Consider the following 23179-nt stretch of genomic DNA (forward strand, 5'->3'; position numbering starts at 1 on the left):
TAATATAATAGACAACAAATTCCTTCTTTTGACCATGACAGATATGGCTATAAGTTTATTATGGGGATAGGTAGGGAACATTACAGTATTTTGCAGAGCTCTTGCTTCATGGAAAAAGAAAAATGAAGAATCCTATAAAAAAGAATTTTCTTTCTATTCATGAACAAAGAAATACAAAATTTATTATTCAATTATTTTTAAGGTTTGTACAAGTCATTACATTTTTACTTGATGTACACAACAAATACTAAAACTATCCTTAGTCTCATATTATGTTCAATTTTGAGTGTTCATATCTGTGTGTCAGAAGGAAGAAAAAGGAAGTAGAGATAGAAGATTATAAGGCACTTGAGAAAGACATACACACAAAGAGGACAAAGGCTTTGATGGGGAAGCAGTTTGGGAAAGGAGGCAGTGCATCATTTCTAAGTTGACTTGCATTTGCAATAACAGCCATGTAAAAGCTGGTATTTTCTTTCTAGGCTTGATGTCTGCAATCTTCCTATCTGGTACTTAGATTAACAGTCATAATGAGTGCAACTGAGTCAGCCAGTTAGGCATTCCCTAGAACAAGAATAACTGAGAGACAAAAGATCAGCAAAAGAACTAGGCATGGAATACATTTCACAAAAGCATATCCACTGAAATAATGCATTAAAAATTAATCACTGATATTTGTGTGGCTATTTAAAGCAAGAATACTATGGAGAAAGTTCCAAGTTACAATGCATTCTTTTTCCAACCTGGGTCCTGAATGTAGGCATGCCCCAAGATTAAACTCTTATCTCCATGGATTCAGTCCTTATCTCTAAGCAAATGACTCCCAGATTTGCATGGTCTATTTACTCCGGGACTCATCTACATAGAAGGTACAGGATCTTAAAGTTGAGAGGTCTTAAAAGTAACTCATTTTTTCCCTAACCAAATCTAGCACTCTTGGAGACCTCTTTCTCTTGGTTTGACAACAGCACCCTTCTCCCTGTGTCTCAGGATGGAAGCTTTCACTCCCTTCTACATCCTAGTAGATTTTAAATGATTCTACCTCAATAGTGTTTCTCAAATCTCCAGAAGAAAACAATACTGTCTGTGCCTGACTACTTCTCTTGAACTGCTTCAGTAAATCCCCAAATTTCATCAGCTAGCTCAGGTCTCTGGGCCTCCACAAGTTATTCTAGATTTCTCTCAGTTAAAGTCTATCCATTAGTCATACATTTCCTGCACTTTGTTACATTCTATTATGACTTGTGGTATAGTATATCTTTTGTAGGAAGTGCCTATCTTCTCCATTTCTTGTGAATTCCTAGAAGGCAAAAGCATTGTTTTACCTCCATCACTCCTGCACAGGGGCTTAGAGCTCCGAAGACATCATGGGAATGCCTGTTAACCATTGAATGAAGGAACTAGTTCTCTTTTTAGTAACTCCAGTCAGATGGGAAATACCATTATATAATCTACTTCTGTACCCAAGCATGTGTAATTCAAACTCAGGGTTTATCTCCTTTGCTGGGGAGTGAAAGTCTTCAATCTTGAACAAAGCAAGGCTATATATATATATATATATATATATATATATATATATACACACACACACACACACACTAAGATTGAGAGAGAGAGAGAGAGAGAGAGAGAGAGAGAGAGGAGTGTGGGAAGGGCAGAGGGAGAGGGAGAGAGGATCTTAAGCAGGTTTCATGCCCCACATGGCACTCAACAGGGAGCTTGATCTCAGAACCCTAAGATTGTGACCTGAACTGAAATCAAGAGTTGGACACTTAAATGAATAACCCCCTAGTTGCCCCTAACATTTATATACTTTAAAGTTATTCAATTACTCATTTTCTATTGAGTGAGGGACACATTCAGAAACAATTGTATATTTAAGACTGTTATGGCCATAAGGGAGTCTGATGGAGATACAAGAGAAAACTCTCCAGCTTAGTCACTACCAGAGACTCAACTCAAGAGATGACTTTGGAAATCAGGAAAATAGCAGACATAAGAAACAAACTCATCTTGGGTAGAGAACCTTTGTGGGCTCTTCCTTTAATTCTCCTTATTCAGTTTGAATGAAAGCTCAAAGTATGAATAATAAAATCCTTTCAGAGCTATTGAGCCATAAAAACATATAGAGGAACTTAAATACATCCTACTACGTGAAAGAAGCCTATCTGAAAAGGCTACATATCATACGATTCCAAATATATAATACTCTGGAAGAGGAAAAACTATAGAACCAGTAAAAAGATCAGTGGTTGCCAGGGGTTGAGGGCCAGAAGAGGGATGAACAAAGGATTTTTAGGGTAGTGAAAATATTCTTTATTGTGCTATAATGGTAGATACACATCATACATTTGTCCAAATCCACAAGATATAAAATACCAAGAGTGAACCCTAATGTAAACTATAGTCCTTGAGTGATTATAATATATGAATGTAGGTTCATCAATTGTAATATGTCATTCTGGTGGGGGATGTTGTGCATGTATGGGGCCAGGGTGTATATGGAAAATTTCTATACTTCCTCTCAATTTTACTGTGAACCTAAAACTGCTCTAAAAACATAAAGTCCCAATAAAAACAAAATAAAACCAAAAAATCTTTCATGTTATATAGTACATTAATAAAAAAAACTATCTTATTTGACTTTCCCAATTGTCTTGCAAAGTACTTATGACATTATAAAACAGAGGCTCAGAGATATTCTCAAGGTTACATGGTTATTGACTGGCACAGTCAAGATTTGAATATTATAGTAGTTGGGAACATTGGTTTTATAACTCCACACTTAACTCCTCCAGAACCAATTCACTCGCTGACTAGCTGTGTTATCTTAGGAAAGTGATCTAAAATCTCAGAGCCTCTGTTTAGCCATCTATAAAATGTAAATAACAATAGTGCCCACCTGGGACACCTGGGTGGTTCAGTGGTTGAGTGTCTGACTTTGGCTCGGGTTGTGATCCCAGGCTCTTGGGGTCAAGTTTTACATCAGACTCCCCGCAGGGAGCTTGCTTCTCCCTCTGCCTGTGTCTCTGCCTCTCTCTGTGTGTGTCTCCCATGAATAATAAATAAAATATTTTTAAAAAACCCAAAACAAAGCAATACTGCCCACCTCATACAGTTGCTTTGTGGATTTACATGAATTTGTGGATATGGAGTAATTAGCACAAAATGTGGCCCATGGTCAATTTCCAGCACACCAGCCATACAGTAGACATGAGTGAAACAGGGCAACTGCCTCAAAGGGCAAGAACCCAAGTGAAATATCAGCATATTAGTCAATCCTAGAGATTTTCAGAACTGGGTAACTACTTCCTTTATGAAGCAGTGACATGAATTTGGAAATCCTCAGCAACTCTGCCGGGTAGAACATTTTGCAGGTTCAGCCTCACTTGGATCTTAACACGTTTAGGCTATTTACAAAAGCTCTCTGTGACTTTCAGTTATTAATAGAAAGGATTTTACATTTTATATATACCATATAATTTACATATAGACATTCAGAAGAGTTAGGGTGTATGATTTTAATGTTTTCACTGTCTTGTGTCACTGCTTTTTATGTTTCTATATATTTTTTCTTAGCCTAGTTGTACTTAATGCAACTTTACCAGGTTGTTGACTATAAAGGGCCTATCTACAGTAGGGTGGGGACAATTAGTGGACACTTCTCACTTAAAGAATATTGTGAATTTAGCAAAGCAGTTGCTTCCTAGAAAACTGGTCATACCTTCCAATTTTCCTTCTCCCAATGACTCTCAGATGAATTAATTAATGTCCTCTGGCCCCATGTGAAAAATCTAACCTGTTTGTTTCTTACAGGATGTTATCACTATGTCAGGGTAAGGAAAGTTGACTGGTCCATGGCTATGCTTCTACCTTACCAACTACTCAGTAAGGATATTTAAAACCTTGCTGAAGGAGGTCAGAAGTTCAAAATGTCAAGAGTTAATTCTTTTCACATAGACAATGTAATTCCAAGAAGGAATTTTTCTGAATGTGTCCCTCACTCAATAGAAAATGTAGCTGCCGTTGTAAGAGATAATTAAAGTCATTATCATTACAGAAACATATTTTTCCTTTAGGGGAAAGAACTCCCTAGAAAAGAACTTGAATGTAGGTTAGTGCTAGGGCAGTGAGAATAGGATGGACCTGAGACCAGAGGTCTCAGTGAGGTCAGAGACAAGGTATAGTTAGGGCAATGGAGAGCTGAAAGGTCAGGAGGGAGGCTGGGGAAAAACCCACCAGAAACCCTGACCTGAACAGGTATTGCAAAGACTGAATGAGGTCATGTATGTAAAGCATCATTGATAGGCCACCTGGGTTTAAATTCCTACTGTGCCCTTTCTTGGCTGAGTGATCTTTTGAAAGTTACTTACATTCTCTGAATCTTAATTTCTTCATTGATGAGTGGTTCAGATGAAATGACATAATAGTGGAATGTACTTTGCACATAGATAAGCACTCTGATAATATTTATTATTATCCACTGCTTTTATTACTCCTGGCTCCCCTATATAAAATTGCAATCTCCAATATGCTCCATTGGGAGTGTATTTCTCTATTTCATTTTTCTCTGTAGAACTTACTAACATCTCTATGACTTATTTATCTTCTTATTTTTGATTCTTTACATTAGAATGTAAGCTCTATGGTGACAGGGATATTTTTTCTGTTTTGCTTCCTACTGGGGAGTGCTTACACAGTACTAGCACAAAGTTCTCCTCAATACATATTTGTTAAATGAAAAAAATCACTGCCTAATGCAGTCCTTGGTGTACAGAAAGGATGACAAATTCTTGGTTATGAAATAGCAAAATGACACTTGCCAGTGGGGACCATTTCCAAGATGTGGCCAGAGGTGTGGATGACTGAGTAGTGTAGAAAGAAAGTGTGTTGGAGCTGAAGAAGTCAAAGAGGCCCTAAAACCAGGGTGTTGGATGGGTGATCCACATCAATCTCCATCACAGGATAAGCTAGGAAGCAAGGTGAAGAAGAGGGTCAAAGGGGGCTCCCAGAATCTCTAAGCCTGAAGTTAAATGCAGAGGAATGCTCTGTAGGTCAGTAGTGGACAGCAATCAGGAGTGACAGGAGGTGGAATTATCAGGTGGCGGCACACAGGCTCACCAGGACGTGGTCTGGAAGCAGCAACAGGCAATTGGGGGAATTCAAACAGTGCCTTGTAGTCCCATGACATATGGCCCACAGAAGACTGAAGAACTTTTCAGGCTGAGTGCTATAGAAGTGATAGTCCCTGAAGAGAGCTGGGATTCAGTTAAAGAAACAGGTGGGCGAGGTTGGCAGAGAGCCTGCGAATGTAGAGGAGGTGTTGCTAAAGATGTGACATTTCCGAAGGCGTGATAGGAGTAAAAGCAATAGCAAGAGCACAGAACAGTCTAGAAATAAGTGTGCAAGAGGCTGTATGCACAGAGGATGGAGACGATATTCAGACACAAGGACACTTAAGAATGGTTGTAGGGCTTTTTGTTTGTTCATTTTTCATTACCAAATACAAGACGATTTTGTAGTTGAATAAGCTAATCAAAGAGGGACAGTAGTGGACATTTCTGGAAACATGTTCATGCTAAAATGCTCTAGGGAATTGTTCAAATGTCTAATGGTCTCATCTTCTACTTGTCATGGAAATATCTTTCCTTTCCTTCCATCTCAGAAGAATACTTGATAGCTTCAGTAGGATACTCTTGGATGAATTAGTTTATTACATTTTGCAACCTTTACTTTGTAAAAAAAAAACAACTTAAATAGGTTAAGATATTACTGAAATTATTTAAATTATTTACCAAAGTGAAACACTAAGAAGAGCTTTGGACTCTTGTGGGTTAGAACCATCGTTTAACACTTTTCTATCTTTCTTGCTAAATCAAATTTTAAAGTATGAAGCTTATCACATTTATCTCCAAATAAATTCATAAGCCAACGTTCATTAGTTAGTTGTTGGTTGTTCAGTGGCTCAAACACTTACTGAATAACTTAATGCCTAGAACACTGTAAGAACAAAGCAATGAATAAGACCCATTAAGGTTTTGAACACTATAAGAACACTATTTAGATGTTAATAAATAATAATTTAAAAGCTGGTTAGAACAGGTGAATAATTTGACCTGGGAATCTTTTTCTCTATTCCCTGAATGAAGAATTGAAGAAAATGATAATATGAATGGTTTTACCCACATTTGGGTAAAACTGGAGTGCCATAGAAGAATATACTAGAAGGGCTATTTGATAGAACATGTTTAATGATGGTCCTTTTGGAGTTTAAAATTTGGATAGAAAAAAAAATTTGGGTAGGGGCACATTCTCAAGGCAATTTCCATGTCATTTATCATCACAGCAGAAACAAAAAAATCCTTCCAGCTTGCACTAGCTAAAAATACCTGAGGCTAATGTACAGGGAGCAATGGGGGAGAGAGCATGGACCCAATGCAGGGGTGGATCTCATAACCCTAAATCATGACCTGAGCTGAAACCAAGAGTCAGCTGCTTAACCAGGGAGCCCAATGTGGGACTTGATCTCATGACCCTGAGATCATGACCTAAGCCAAAACCAGAGTTGGACACTTAATCAATTGAGTTATCCAGGCCCCCCACCCTTCTCTAAAAACATAGCCATTCATGCTCAGATGGCAACGTGTCATGTTTAATTTCTTCTAAACTAAAGTTCTAAAGTCCTAAAGTTCATCTTAATGTACTTTTACCTACATAAGCATTTCTTAATGAGACAAGTAGGAGCATATATTTATGATATGGCTGCTCCCACAGTCCCTCAGGAAGCCCTTTCTATACTTCCTTGACTTGAGCTAAGTCCAAGATGAAGGTAAAACAGTACTAAAGATTCTGATTTATTTCTATTAAAACACTTTCTTTCATGACTTTCTTGTTCCAAATCAAGATGCTTATGAAATTCAGATCTTACTAATTAGAATGGCTATGTTATCAACTTTAAATACCTCATATTATGTTGTATATTATATATTATAATTGTATTTTCCTAAAATGAAAAAACTAGTTTATAGCATGTTATTCCACACAGTTATTAAAACTTATATTTGTTTGATAATATATATTTTAAAAGCAAACAAATCAACAATCTAAAATTGTCTTTAGACAGGTATCTTTTTAAAAAGTCTCTCTCTCTAATTTAAAGAAACCCAAGCTCAAACAGAAGCAAACGAGCAAATAGCTACTCTAAAACCGAAACAAAAGGAAACAACAAAAACCATCCAAGTTGTTTTTTAATGAAGTCCCAATTACTTGAGGATTAGCAGTAGCATATTGTTCAATTTCCTGATGGAAACAAGGTAAACTATTCTGCTGTGGTCAGACTGAACCAGAGATAGAGCCTTTACATATGCAGGTATTTGCTGTACTTGGGGTTTACCAACCTATTCAACCATAGCTTCTCCTTTTGAGATGTGCTGATCAGTAAAAAGACACCTGGGCACTTTTTAATTCCATCTGATTCAAAGAAAAAGTTTAGAAGATCATGTTTGTGGACTTCGCATCTTGGTTATTACAAAAGTAATGACCTGAGGTGATGAAGGCTTCTGACATCATGTGGGAAACATGCATCCTTGCCTGAAGACTACCTATTCAGCTGTCCTCCACCTGAGCCAGGGCTGGGCATCAGGTATTTGGAAAACCTTGAATCAGGTCATTCTTTTCTGCTGCTATCCAAGCTACTCCAAGCTAAGGGCTTCCAGCTCCAGGACCATCTTGCAGGGAAAATTCATCCCAGAGAGAAAAAAGCCACACCTCACAAGCTACTTAAAAATCTGTATCAGTCATTCTGATTTTTAGAATTGCTATAAAACACACACTCAAGTTAGGAAAGTTCTTTTTGTTGTCATGGAACAGAAAGACAAGATGAATGTTCAGATTTGACTCTACAGCAGAATATATTTTGGACAACTTTTGATCCTAGGAGAAATTTAGCTATTTAAAATGGTAGAAAGTGGGGGCTTAAGTGATAAATACTTATGGGTAAGAGGGCCCACAGTTAAATTACTTAAATTTTCCTCACAATTAGCCTAAATTGAACTTTTAATCAAATGCCTGGTCTGTTAAAATGGCTGAGAATTTAAATATAAAACAGATAAATGTTAATCCTTAATTCAGAACGTAACAAATTATCCAACATTGAGGTTAAATATCTGACATTATATCTATGTATATTCTCCTTAGTTTTCTAAAATAGCAAGTCCAGTAATAGTTGTCCATTTTACTACAGCCATGTCAGTTGCAATTTCAGTAGATAGAATTTACTAAAATACTCTTTTTCACTGTTTTCCTCATTTTTAAATTTCCTATGCAGCATTCCTTGTCATAAGAATATGTATACATATTTATGTTTTACAATGATGGATGTCGTATTTAAAATATTAATTATCCAAAACAAAATTGAATGCCAATTCCAACTAAAAACATTCTTACATTTGTTGTATTGCATTTGCAAAAGAGTCAAGAAAGAGCCCTGGTTGACAGAGTTAAGTTCCTTGGCCAAAAAAGGTGTTTTTTTGTTTTTTGTTTTTCCCAATTTAACACAGTTAATTAAGTAACCAATATTGACTGCAAATTGGCTTGATTTTTTTAATATGAAAAATTGAAGATGCATACAAACCAAATTCATGTCATATTTTCTTTAGTATTTAATATTTTCTAAGTAGCCATAGCATTTGTACATAGAAGGTGAGACCAGGTCTTTTGAAGAGAACTGGGATTTGGAAATGCAGAGGGGAAAAAAAGGATGCGGGGTATAAATTAGAATCTGGTATGCTATGTACTACTTACCTTCAAAAGTCAAATAAAACTTTCCTCTGTCAAACCAAACGAGGGAAGGCTGTTCATTCTCTGTATGGCCAGGAGTTGAAGCGGGATGGGAAAGGTTAAGGAGAGGGAGAGAGAAGGACACAGTATGAGTTACAGGTCATTAATCTCACTATGGGGGAGGGCGGAGGCACTGCATGCCATTAGCGTGCAGGAAAAAGGGAAGGCTGGCAATCTATGATTTAGTTTTTGTTTTTAGTTCGGGAAACAGAAAGCAAAAGCAAAGCTATGGAGGCCTAAAGGGATGGGCACGTGTTGTTGGTAGCTTGATACTCGGTGGTTGCGCGCATGGAGCGGAAGTCTTCCTGGCCATGCAGGGGCGTCAGCATATTTTAACTGCACTAGTTAGGGCAAACGGTCATTCAGCAATTGCTGTATCCATTTCATCTTCAATGTCATCCCCTTCTATAGTTTCAAAAGATAAACTCGGAGTTATGGATTATATCAAACTTAGCTTAGGTTTTAAATGACAACAGCATTGCATATCAATTTAAAGTTCATGGAAGATGTCACATATCTTCCGTCCCCTCCCCTGGAATCACCTTAGGCATCCAGACACAAAACACCCTTTACCTATGTACCAAAGAGAAAACAAGATTACTGACGGTGTTCTATTATATTTTAAATTAAAAAGCAGTCACTGGACATGTAATTCTGAGCAGTTAAATTATTCCTTCCTTTGTAAATTCACAAAGCAATAGCATCTCACCTTTTTCAAACCTTTTGAGAAACTGTCATGCAACCTGCTGCTTTTTAATATGTTCACTTAAAAAATTGGTGATATGAGTTCCACGATGAATAATAAATAGACAGGGTGCATCTGAGAGGCATCAGACACTCATGAGGTGACTAGCATGTCCATTAAGTTTACAGCATTCAGATGGCATAATGGCTTGGATTTTTAAAGTCTGGATATCTAGAGATCACTTGGCTAGCACCATACCTGCCAGCGTTTCACAGCGCCTTTCAAACGAGGGCAGTTTGTCATAAAAAACATCATCTTCTGACACTACGAACCAAAGAAATATAAAGGAATGGAAAACAAAAACACAAATACAAATCCCAAATGAAATCAAGCAGTACACTTCATAAATTGAAACACAAGAATGATATTAATGGAAAAAGGAAACAAAACCTAACACACCAGGATCATGATGATAGGGTATAAAAAAAGGGGATGTGCTTATTTTATGATGGTTCTATGAGGAAAAAATTAAAGATTTTTAAATGCCAGGTTTTAGCATCTGTGAATTTGGTTGAAGTCAGCTCCATGGAAGAAATCACGCCTCCACCTTTGCAGGGAATTGTTAAACGCACTCCCATTAGTAATTGACTTGTGTAAGTGCATTCTACTCAGACATAGTTCTCAGGTGGCCAGACATATGTCCATCAATAGAACCTCTTGGTACACAGGATCACTCAGAATACACCTTCCCCCTGCCCCAGTGGGAAAGAGTAAGCTTTCAACAAGACCATAAAAAAGCAACAATATAAATCTGAGGTAGCTGAATGAAGTATCCCCTTTCAAACTCATCAGTATCCAAATTCAGTTTGCCTTGCATGCATCTTTAGTAGTTGTGGCTTGTTAATTTTGGGCAGTATGACTGTAATTCCATCTTTGGCTATGGTATCCAACTATGGACAAATATCTTTGTAAATTGATCACAACAGTTGTTCTGGACCCCAACTGTTCCAGATCTTTGCACGCGGTCTCCTTTCTCACCTATTAACAAATACAGGTAGTTGGAGTTCTATTCTATATGATCAACTAAAGAAGTGCTCAGTTCCACAGGTCTAAAGATATTATTACAACTTAAATTAAAAACGGAATCAAATCTGTACAAAGACCCATAAGGGAGAATCCTCCCCACAACATAGAGAAGATAAGGAAATGGATGAGGGTAGTAAAATTATTCTATAACCAATGTTTCTTGGAAAAAATATTCTACTGGCTTGCCTCCTAGATTTAAGTAAAGCAGGAAAACTGCTTCTTAACAATTTTTCAGGTTCTAGGATAGCACCTGTCAATCAGGTTTTATTATACAAGTGGCTTCCTTGGTGCCTGGAACAAGTTGATGCAATGCCTGTAATATCTGTAGGAGAGGACAAGACAAATGGAACTGGCAACAAGAAGGACACTCCATAATCTGTCCAGAAAATAAGAAGCCAAACAGTTACACTGGCAGTATCTGAATGTTACAATATCCTTTCATACCTGTTAATGGAGAATGATGGAGGATATTTCTTTCCTTTGAAGACCTAACTTCATATTTACAATTTCCTTAAAATGAGGAGCCTCCATCATGATAGGCACTGAGTAATATATAGAATTGTTGGATCACTATTGTGTACACCTGAAACTAATATAACACTGTATGTTAACTATACTAGGATGAAAATTTTTTAAAAAATTGAAAAATAAAGAGAAGGCAAGAATTCACATACAAAAAAAAAAAAAAAAAAAAAAAAGGAGCCTCCAATACTGCCATTTGTTTTTTGAGTTGAAGTTCCAAAAGAATAGTTCATACGGCTGAATAACATGCTCACAATTTTTTTTATGGTGGTTGTGGACTTGAGAGCTTAGAATACAGCATCATAAATAAATTGGGAAACAAAAGATGAATTTTTGGATAGCTCTGTGCTTGCTTTAAGTAAGGGCAACACTCAAATTAAGTACAGAAGAAAAAATTTCCTTAGGAACTAACCGTGGAAATTGCCTCAAACTGATCTGAGATGGGGAAGCCAGTAATAGAGACAGGTTTTAAAAAAAATAGTAGAAAGAAAAAAAGACTAAAATTAAATGTGGGAATTTTACATTGAGATCGGGAATATCCATCTCCAAAGGTCTTTCTGTGTAAAGTAATTGGCATTAATACAAGTATTTTTAAAAGAATGTTTATCCAATTCAGAATTGCCACCCAGCCTGGAGAGACAAAGACTTGGAGAAAATATTGTAAGATTTAGATGCTATGGCTAATATTCCAGTACTGAATATAAATCACTTTTGCTTAGAGTTCTACACTAAAGGAAACATCACAATCTACCTACTGCTTCCTCTGGTGTCGTAAGTGGTTACTTTTCATTCATTCAGATTTCTGAGAGGATGTTAAAGATGCAGTTGCAAATGCATAATTAACAGGGAAGGAATATAATTAACAATATATATTATAATATAAATATATATATTTATATATTATATTATTATATATTATAAAATATATTTATTTTCATTTAACAATGAAAAAATTGTCTTTATGGTATTCTTATTGTATTGGGGTACCAAAGATTTTGCAAACATCTAAAAAAAACCCCTTTACTATTACCCATAGAAATAAGAAAAAAAAAGTAAGAAAAATGGATAATTAGAAGCAACTCTGTTTATCTCTAAATGGCTAAGAGTTTGTTTCTTAGAATAATTTTAAACATTTTCTCTATCCCCATAATATTAATAGGATCCCCCCCCTCCCCAAATCAGTGAAGATCCTTTAAGTTCTTCTCATGGAAAAGGAGTGTATTATATTTCATTAATTCTGATATGTCCACTTTTTTTACATTTTTGACATCTTTGAAATTGGGATGGGCCTTAAAATTAATGTGATAAGAAAGCATTGCATCTTAGCTCCCTTGGCAGCTTTCCCCTTCCTTTCTTAGTCATGTATACTATAATAGTGTATTTTCTGATGGGAGGTGTCTTAAATTCAGTCATATACAGTTGCAGAGGGGTTCTTCATTATTTGAGTGTGGCAATGCAGAGAAAGTCCTATTTTTAGGTGTGGCATCAGATTTATTTCTTTATATCAGAGCTTTCATGGAAGATTTTACGTCCCAAGACTTCAGGGGGCATATTCTTACTTAAAAATTTTGTCCTTGAATTACAGTAAACTTTGCAATAAGCAAGTGCAAATAAATATGTACGAAGTTTCCACCGCATTTGCCCCAGTTTTGGCTCAGATGTCATAGGAAATGTTGAAAAAATTTTGTGTGGTAGGAGGAAAGTTTCCTGCTAAAATTCTCCATCCTCTGCAAGCCATTTGACTACATAAAGTTGACATTCCACGTCAGTCATGAATAGTCGACCCCTTGGTGCTGAACTGCTAAAGCACATCTTCTCCAGAAAGAGATAAACAGCAATACACAGGAGCTGCTGGGCAGCCATTTGACAAGGCAGTTACTTCGGAGAGAAGTGGCTGTTGGGTGACTCACAGACGCGGGAAGTAAAGGACAAGAGCATGAGGAAGAGGAAAACTAAAACAAAACAAAAACCCAGAACCAAACAAATTAAGTCGGAATGCTCCTCAGCAATGAAGCAGTGTGAGTATCTTCTCAGGTGGCTTTATTGTTTTTCAACCCCTCTGTCATTCATTTTGAAAGAATGCGTACTGGTTGTGCTAAGAATCAAAATCACTGGCCAAGATTTGTGATTTCTGAGGCAGGGAGTATAAAAACCCATTGTATAAAACATGGACACAGTTCAAATTCTCTGTGTGTGTCATTTTCTCTACGAATCTCAATGAGTTTAAAGAATATGTTAGTCGGTCATCTGAGGTCAGTCGAGGTCTGCTTTGTGAGTTTATGCTTCTTACTTTCCTCTTTGACCAACCAGGAAAATCACACAGAGTGGGTGGAACAAATAATCTTGAGAAAAAAATAAAACAAAACAACCCCCCCAATAAAACAAAAACAAACAAACAAACAAAAAAACAGAGCAAGAGTGAGAGAAATGGAGTTACAATCAGGAGTATTAAAGTGTCCAAAAAAAAAAAATGTTGGGACATTACGGAAAAAAATGAACAAAAAAACCCCAGACAGAACTGACCTAATAGGCATCTTAAAACAGGAAGCCCCAAATTATCTCCATGGATGATGCAGAGAAAGAATAGTCTTATCTATATAAATAATGTCAAATATCTGTCTGTTAATGAATCCTACAAAATTGGATGGCTGGCTATATTTTCACCCAATTTGAAGGATTGTTTTGGGTTTGATTAAAACTATAGAACACATGATATAGTTGAAATTCTCTTTGGGGCCCCTATGAGGCACACCTTCATTTATATCCCTGGGAAAATAAGGAGTTTTCCAGAAGAGCTCAGGCTTTGATCAAACTATTTCTCCCATGGGCAACTCTGTAGCATGCTCTTCTTTGGTAAATAATAGCAGGGATTTATTTAGCTTTGGGTTAATGATTCTCCCAAGCAATGCAGGATGGGCCAGCTGTTTACAATATGGGAGACTTGGAAGAGAGTTCAGACAATGAAGGAAGACAATGGGAAAAAAATGTAAGGGCAGAGCCCCAGGTCAGAGATATCAAGCAAACATGAGAGAGGCAGCAGCTTGTGGAAGATGGGTAAAGAGGTATGTAGAGAGATCAGCCTTGGGAAGAGGAAAAATGCTCCAGGCAAAATGAGGCATTTAAACCTGGGAAAACCTGAGCAGCCATTCTCAACTCTTGACTTTCATCATACCATATGGAAAGAGGCACAAAGGCATTTGCTGAAAATGCCAGCAATGACTTATTTCTCAGGGAAAATTGACCACACATCATTGCAAAGCACTAGAAAAGAATGTGAAAAAGTTTGCCCAAGTCCCACTTACACCAACACTTATACCATCTGTCAACATAAGGACAACCAAAAGGAATGAAGAAATGAAAGCTTGAAGAAAACAAAAGATTTAAATTTTGTGATTTCTGATGTGGTACACGATTGGAACTTAAACAAACATTCTTCCTCAAAGGAGACTAGTTTTATTATAAGAAATAATATGTAAATAACAGGACCTTTTTGATGATTTCTTCTTTACTTTTATGAGTAGCTCTGTATGGAATAGCATAAGAGAATTCCTGCAAAATACAGGTGTTAATGTTCTTTTATTTGTTTATTTGCTTAGTCAAAGCATTTTGCCTCCTTTGCTGAGAAGGTGCTTTTAAAAAAGAAGAGTCAGCTGATAGTAGCAGAACAGAGAGCAAAACAATTTCAACCAGAAATACAGGGCCTTGAGGTATTCAGATCATAAAAAATAGCCAGTCAAAACAACAAACAGATTAAAAGAGAGGAGATAATTTTTACCAACTGTGGGAGTGGTGGCTGCACTCAAGGAATTGGTGGATGATATTGAAGAAGTACTCTCAGCTCGTGCGAGGGGTGCTATTGGAGGAGGGCTGGAAGAGTGTATGGGAGGGCTAAAAGGTCTGGGCTGCAGGAAGAAGAAAAGAGATAAAAAATTAGATATGCAGGTTGTAGTATTTTTGTTCCATATTTTTGACATCTTCCAGCCCTGGATATGACAACTCAGGTTCTTAAAAGAGTATAGGTGACACCATTTTTATCTTGAAATTGCTTATATCTATACAAGGAGCTTGTGGATGGAGCTAGAGGAATTACAAACCATGGTATGCTACACTCAGCAGGTACATCAGGCTTAGAGAAACTGAGATCTGTGATGTTTCAAGACTGTGAACCTACCTGCCCCCAGGGACTAAGCAAATAACCTCAGGTGTGAGCTTATACCCATTTAAAGATATTTAAATAGGGAAATCTGGGTGGCTTAGAGGTTAAGGGGTTAAGCATCTGCCTTTGGCTCAGTGGCTCAGGGCGTGATCCCAGGGTCTCAGGATTGAGTCCCACATCAGGCTCCCTACATGGAGCCTGTTTCTCCCTCTGCTGGTGTCTTTGCCTCTTCTCATGAATAAATAAAAATCTTTTTTTAAAAAAAGATATTTAAATACAGTATACTAAACTGTGCTTGCTAAACCAGATGGTATGGACATCACAAAGTTTGTGACTCCTGTGCGTTGATATCAAAGTGCGTTGATATCAAAGAAACTGACCTCTTTCAGAGGTCTCTTAGTCACACAGAATGTTTTCCACCTTTTCAGCCCAAACATGATGCAAGAAACTTCTGGAACAAATTTAGCAGGCTACCACCCTCCTATAAATCCACACGGTGTGCCAGTAAGATCTCTTAGTCTGGGGATGGAGACCAAGACTTACCTTCTCTTGGAGTCTTCCCAAGGAAATACCTCTCTTTCTTTTTTTTTTTTAATTTTTTTTTAATTTTTATTTATTTATGATAGTTACAGAGATAGAGAGAGGCAGAGACACAGGCAGAGGGAGAAGCAGGCTCCATGCACCGGGAGCCCGATGTGGGACTCGATCCCGGGTCTCCAGGATCGCGCCCTGGGCCAAAGGCAGGCGCCAAACCGCTGCACCACCCAGGGATCCCTACCTCTCTTTCTAAATTTTTTTTTTTTAATTTTTATTTATTTATGATAGTCACACAGAGAGAGAGAGAGGCAGAGACATAGGCAGAGGGAGAAGCAGGCTCCATGCACCGGGAGCCTGACGTGGGATTCGATCCCGGGTCTCCAGGATCGCGCCCCGGGCCAAAGGCAGGCGCCAAACCGCTGCGCCACCCAGGGATCCCCCTACCTCTCTTTCTAAAGAACTTAGCACAATTGACTATTACTATCTTAATTTGCATCAAACCCACTGTAGCACAAGGGAGAACGCCAGCATCCTATTCCTACTATTTTAGACTTCGACTTGAAAGATGGTAGAGATTATGGGAGGGTTGAAATGTACACCCATACTGCAGTGATTGCCTTTAAGATGACATCAGTTGGGCCATTTGAACCAGCGATCTGAGGCCATTGAGGTGGCCCGTGTTATGGCATTTTGGCTTGTTTGTCATTCTCACCATGAGTCTCTGAGCAAGGCAGGGCAGAAGGGAACATACCACATCTCCAACTCCAGGTTTTCCCGGAGGTAGCTTTGGCCGAGATGGAGGCCGGGGAGGAGGTGGTGGAGGGGTGGTGCTGCTGCAGGGAACCAAGGGAGTGGCTGGTCGAGCAGGGGATGATGCACCTGAAAAACAAGCTGGTGTTAACAATGGCTGGAATCACATGTGGCCAAGAGCTGTCATCAAGGAATCCTCCTTCCCCACCCCCACAGTACAGTGCCAGTCCCAGGCACTTTTCTTCACCGAGCAGTTAGTACACTCAACACTCTAGCATCTAGTGTGTATGTGTTTTTTTTTAATAAAGAAAAAAAAATCACTCAGTTGAACTATAGTTGATGGCAGAAGCTGAAGCTTATTGCCTTTTGTTGTCATGTGACACCCAGTGAAAGGTAAATCCTTTTATTATTCTCTGTGATGGAAAATACACTTTAAGACCCTTTTAGCCTGGTAGTGAGGACCTTTCATTTGACCACACACACACCAAACTTATAATAAATTATCTTGTTTTGCATATTCAGAATTTATGTCCAAGATGAAAATGAAAGTTAGACCTTGAAGGAAGGTGAATGATTTTTCCACATTATATATTTATACATATATATATATATATATAATCATGTATAAGGGATTTATCCTTTTTAATGTGCTTCAAAATATGAGTGCTAACTTTAATAAATGTAAGTAAGCACTTGATAATAAGCAAAGGACAGAATATAAGACAGTAAATTAGATGTTGCACGAATAGTTTGCATTTAGCATCTTAATAAGAGAATCACATTGAATTTAGAGGACTGTATTTTTTGAAGGAGGCTGCTTAGGAATCTATGTAGAGTTGGCCCATGATGATTTTTGTGGTGATTTTGAAAAGAGTCTTGGATTTACTTTTCTGGCTGTCAATGACAAACATGGGACACACAGAAGACACACAGAGGCCGGCATGCACACTAATCAGCACACCAGTAGGGTCTCGAGACTCAAAGGTCTGCCTATCTTTAGCCAGATGTCTGGGGTACATGGATCAACTACTTGACTCCAAACCTGAAGAAATTCAGATCACTTTTCTAAAACGTGCTTGTTCAGAAAAGTTCCAACTACTCCAGAGGTTTTGTCACTTTGGTAGAAGCACAGGTATCGGATCATTCCAAGAAAATTCTAAGAAATCCTGCCTCAGGAAAATAACCGCCCACTCCTATCTTCCCATCCAACATGCCACAAAACCGTGCTTTCTGGAGAATCCTAGATTGGCAAGATGCTGGTCCCCATCTCCAGATCTTCAGATTCCCAAAGAGCTTTGAAGTTGAACAGCAAAATCCATCATCTTGGAATCTGCTCTCATCTTAAGAGAGTCTGGGTGTAAACCTTGCTCCTCTTATCTAAACGCAACCTGAAAAATTGAGTGTGTTGTGTTTCTCTGTGCTGTTTATTCTAAGTGTAATTTCATTAGTGTGAAACTACTAAAACTACCGCCACATCCATCCCTATCTCTATTACCTCTACACCTCTACCACTTTTCTAACTGTATTCTTATTTTTTATTGTATTGGGCCAAGATTGATGCTAGACACTTTACATACACTATCTTATTTTATCTCCACACTAAATTTTGCAGGAAAGTACTGTAGTTATCTCAATTGGAGCTAAAGTTCAGAGATATTGAGTAACTTGTTCAAGATCACAGAGCTCAGATGGCCGATTTAACTCCAAGGCCCAAGATCTTAAATGCAGTGTCTTGTAGCTTTAGGTGGACTGTGAAGTCCCATATTTTGCATTAAGTCTGCTCTGAGTTTTGCAGCAGCAGCTTGCACACATCTCTCTCTACGTAAATATTTTTAGTCTTCTGCAAATCTTTTCTTGAATAAAAAAATAAGATATGTTTTGACAGGTCCCACTACAAAGTTTTCTTTTGACTTAATAGATTGACGCCCAGGATGTTTCCAGGAAACAGAAGTGACAGCTGAGAGATGGAGAATAACCCTTTAAACAACAGAGTCTTTGTCAGGAAGTTTCATGAGGCTTTTTCTAGGTTCTGTTTCACTGGAAAACCATGCCATAGGAATGGTTCAAAATATCTATCCAAGAAATAGTCTTCTGAATCAAGTTCAGGAAAAGGTCATGCTGCTTATCCTTGTTCTACATGTTCTAAAAGGGAAAGTTTTGAAAACCACTGTCAATAATGCTTGGGATAGTCAATATGGGAGTTGTTATCAAAGCAGCGTGAAATAATGAAAAAAAAAATAAAAAATAATGAAAAGGCAGATGATCTGACTCCTGGCCCAGCCTGCCACTTATCAGCTGGAAGATCTTAACCTCTCTGAATCTCAGCTTCCTATTTTAAAAAAATGAGACATTTCTACCATACAAGGTAGTTGTAACAATCGAAATGGAAAATGCTTATAAAGTGTTTAGTAAACTACAAAATGCCACATAAATAAAAGGGAATAGATGTTGACGATGATAGTAAAGATTGTCTTTTCATACAGACACAACTGAAAGCAAAGAAAAAAGTGGCTAGTTAACTGTTTTCCTTGCTCTTTCACTTTTTCCTAACTGAATTGACTTAATTGAGTTGTTGCGCAGTCAGAAAGACACTGAGTGTCTTTAAGAAGCAAAAGAAGTGTTTAGGAAGCAAAACAATCTCGATAGAATCCTGAAGTTCAGCAGACAGTAGTCAGGGCCTGAGGGTTATTTTATAACTGAACTGAGGCTTCCCGTGCTTTTGTGAGATCACACAATTGTTTCGTATGCTAAGAGTGTAGAAGACTGTACATCTCTATCCTCATTCTTTGATCTGGAATTATGCTTTCATTTCTTCTCCAAGCAGTGTTTACTCCCATGAGCAGTTCTGGAAAAATTAACTGGACATCGCTGAGTAAGGTTTAACTTTAAAAATCACATGTATGTTATTTGAGTTTTGTGAGTTCAAAAAAGTTGACAACCACTGACATACTTTCAGTTCATTTGCTGCTTCAACTTGAAATTCTAGCATAGTTTCTTTGGTAGCCCCTTGAAAACCACACAATTATTGCTTCAACTTTCATTTCTCTTTGTTGAAGAGTGGCTTCCCTATTTGGATTCTGCCACTCTAAAAAGACTTGTAGTTAGGAAATATATGTGTCTAGTTCAACCCCAGTCAGCTCATTTTCATTTGTTTATAAATGTGTGTGTATGTGTATAATATCTTTTATATTGGCTTAGTCTCTCAAGTTGGAAAGTGTTGCACATCCTATCTTTACTAACCTCTTTTTCTCTGGTCTCTATAGGCCAATAAAACACTTTCCCCCTCCCATTCTCTGGCACACCACCCACAAGGAAGAAGAAATGGCCTTTGCAAAGAGAATCATTGTCTGCATTCCAATAAGCAAAGTTTTGGCCAAACTAGGTATTTATAACTTTTCCATAAGGAAATCAAAATTCTTGGAGCAAATTCTTAACTTCCACCTGTTTTTCAACATCAGGTAACTCAACTAATTCACAAGGCTGTGCATACTGTCTAAATTTGGTCAGTGACCAAGTGAATGAAATTTTGAAAGTGAGTAATGGTATCCAGTTAAATACAGTTTGAGATGTATAGGAAAAGTTAGTCTCATCAGGCTAAGTTTTATAAAAAGGAGGTCTTGAGAAGCATTGCTAATCTTTAAAACATGAGGCCATCTCTCATTGTTTTAATCGTAAATTTACATTTCTGCTAGTCTTTGTATATTATATCAATAAAACATTAAATGGAAAATAAACTGGGGCTTAATTAAGGACATAATTGTGCAGTTTTATTTATTCATGAGCTTCATTGACCCAGTTCAATCTTCCGCTTAGAAATTCAATCTTTTACCAGCAAAGTAGAGGGTTTTTTCCAACTCAGTTATTAAGAATCAATAGCCTTTACTGGTAACACCTAAAAATAATTTCAAATGTTTATGCTAAACAAAGATGACAGCAAAATTCTCAAAGATTTCAGAAAGAAGGCAAAGACCCCATTCTTCACTCATTAGATCTGTGGTCAATTCAATTAAACATCTTCCAGAGTCTTGTGGTAGGTGATGGAAGAAACAGATGAGCAACAAATCTGCCCTGTCCTCCTTCTCCCCAACTAAACATGTTCATTTTGAGGAAAGTACAGTGGCCTGCCACTGGAACAAGGGGGTTATTCCTCTACGTCTCTCAGAAGAGCCTGGAAAGAAAGAATACCCTGGAGATATTCCCCACTTTGACAATAGATAGCCAGCTTCTTTGGGTTTGAAGTCTGAACCAAAGGCTTCACCTAGGGTCCTTTTATTACTTTGACAGATAAGTAATGAGGCTTATATTCCCAAAATGATCTAAAAAAGCAACCGAGGATGAAGGTGGGTGCTCTAATCCTCTAGACCTAGGGAGAGAAGCACAAGGAAGTGGATTTTGAGAGAAAACTGTTGATCTTGTTGGGCAGTATAGGTGGGTGTCAGTGGTCAAAAAAGTTTGGGCTATTTTGTAACTAAACCTTAAAAGAGTTCCTAGAGAGGGGTGAAGGACACAGCCTGAAAATTAGATCTGAGTATGACTGAGTATCCCAAGTCTATCATCTGTAGCTGTGTAAACTTTGGAAAGTTACTTGACATCTCTGAGCCTCTGTTTCCCCAAGTTTACACAGCTGTAAAATAGGAGCAATAAGAGAGCATTTATCACATGGGGTTGTTGTAAGGATGAAATGATGTGCACAAAGCATTAAGATGATACCCAGGAGAAGAAACTGTAGCCATATTATTGACAAAGGCTCTCAGAGGTCCTATGGTAAAGAAACCTGCCGATTTTAACACAATGTTCTCCAAATTTGATAATTGAGTAGCTCTTCTTTTTTGGTAGAAGAAGGCACATGGGACACGTGTAGTGATATAAAGGTGAATCTCCAGCCCTCTCCTTGATCAGATTGGTTGCTTGAAGCACAGGAATTTTCAAACACATGCACTCTGTGCACTGTTTGCCTATTGAAAGAGGCAACAGTGATAACTGACTGTTACAAAAGAGACAAATGCCTTTCCTTCCTATCTCTTGCCTTTCCTTCCTATCTCTTACTAGATCTAAATTATCATAAACTTGGTTGCTTCTTCCAAAGCAACAAACAAACAAACAAACAAACAAAAAAACACATGGCACTCAGAAGGTGCCTAAACCGAACCCACGGGCATAAGAGGAAAGGCACTGTAGGGTCTTGCCAAGTAAGTCTGAGTACCAGTAGAATAAAAAAATATTGAAGAAGATACCTTAAAAATTTTTTTTATCTTTCTTAGGTTTGTGTGGCAGATATTGCCATCCTTTTATAGGATGGGAACACAAAATGAAGCTCCAAGGAAGGAAAACCAAAACATCAGATTCAATATCAACATTTGCATAGAGAGTCCCAAATTCCATTTCTGATGGACTTTTCCATCTCCTGTCACCATACTTAGAGTTGACTTCATGTGCTGACAGGGAAATTAGACACTGAACATGAAATTCACTGGCTAGGAAATCTGTCTTTCTAGAACTTTCCTAATTCCAAACAGTGACAAAGCAGCTTCCTTTAAAAAACTATGCACTTCCTCACTGCAGGGTGGAAGGCAGAGCACTCCCAAGGAGTGCTAGGAGTGCTAGGAGTGCGGGGAAGAACACATCCACAGACTTGCACTATGACAGTTAGCATTCGATGCACTAGGACATGCCATGGGGCCACAGAACACCCAGACCAGAGGAACGGCGGAAGCTCTAAAGCCAACTGCCAGGCAGGAGGAGGGTGTTGTTCACACTGCAGCAGCCACGGCCATTCCCGGTCACACGAAGCACACTCAAACAGTAAGACGTACCACTGGTGGTCCCCGTACCACTGCCCGAGCCAGGTCCAGGGGATGAAACCACAGTCCTGTAGGTGGGTGGTGGTGGGGGAGGTGGGGTTGCTCTCTGTCCCAACCCGAAATCTTTGGGAGATGAGATTGTTTCTAAGTAATCATCTTTAATGAAGGTCTGCTCAGCGATTTTCTTCTGGACTTCTTCTAAATTGAGCGGCGATGGTACATTGCGCGGAGGACCAGGGGGTCCTGGGGGCCCTGGGGGGCCTGGAGGTCCCGGGGGGCCCGGAGGTGGGGAGTCAGATGGGTTGTCTGATGCAGCTGGTGGGGACACCACCTTTTCCCTTGGAGTCAACTCTGGCGTAACATGTTCCGGGGATGTATCAGAAAAATGGACCCACTTTTCTTCAGCATTAGCAGCAACAGACTTGGGGGATGACACTGGACCAAAAATGCTGTCCAAGTCATTGATGGATGGTAGCTTTTCAATTTTGACCTCTGTGGCTGACTGGTCACTTCCTGTGGTTAAAGTAGTTGATTTTTAACTTTAATTGACTTTGTGAATATTATTTTCATGGGGCGGGAGTGGGAGGGAGTGAGGCAAAGAATAGTAAACAGATTGCCTCCTGAGGTGTAAAAATAACTGGATCAGAACTGAAGGGGAGGAGAGACAGTTCCCTGCCTCCAGAATGTGAGCATCACCTTTTTATGTTGTTATTTTACCCTTTCTATTGAGTGACCCCAGGTAGCTGTTTTTACCACCATTGAAAGCGCTGAGTGTGCTACTACTCTCAAAGGCTGCTCACAAGA

General features: G+C 38.3%; 1 protein-coding gene and 1 long non-coding RNA gene across 31 annotated transcripts in view; one reads left to right on the top strand and one right to left on the bottom strand.

The window, feature by feature from the left end:
• Positions 1–23179, bottom strand: part of SGIP1 (SH3GL interacting endocytic adaptor 1) — a 207274-nt gene that overhangs the window by 46642 nt on the left and 137453 nt on the right. For 6 of the 26 annotated variants that reach the window (XM_049110318.1, XM_049110321.1, XM_049110317.1 and 3 more), the window contains 5 exons: positions 22388–22888; positions 16576–16703; positions 14907–15033; positions 9782–9847; positions 8803–8862 (listed from right to left, as the gene is read on the bottom strand). In XM_049110318.1, coding sequence (XP_048966275.1) covers positions 8803–8862; positions 9782–9847; positions 14907–15033; positions 16576–16703; positions 22388–22888 — 882 coding nt within the window. The remainder of the gene's footprint in view (positions 1–8802; positions 8863–9781; positions 9848–14906; positions 15034–16575; positions 16704–22387; positions 22889–23179) is intronic. The other 20 variants (XM_049110334.1, XM_049110326.1, XM_049110335.1 and 17 more) reach the window with 7 other exon arrangements.
• LOC112647188 (uncharacterized) overlaps positions 1–23179 on the top strand; it is a 142736-nt gene that overhangs the window by 18467 nt on the left and 101090 nt on the right. The gene's annotated exons all lie outside the window — the stretch shown is intronic.

The sequence above is a fragment of the Canis lupus genome, chromosome 5 (genome assembly GCF_003254725.2).
Source record: "Canis lupus dingo isolate Sandy chromosome 5, ASM325472v2, whole genome shotgun sequence".
Taxonomy (NCBI): domain Eukaryota; kingdom Metazoa; phylum Chordata; class Mammalia; order Carnivora; family Canidae; genus Canis; species Canis lupus.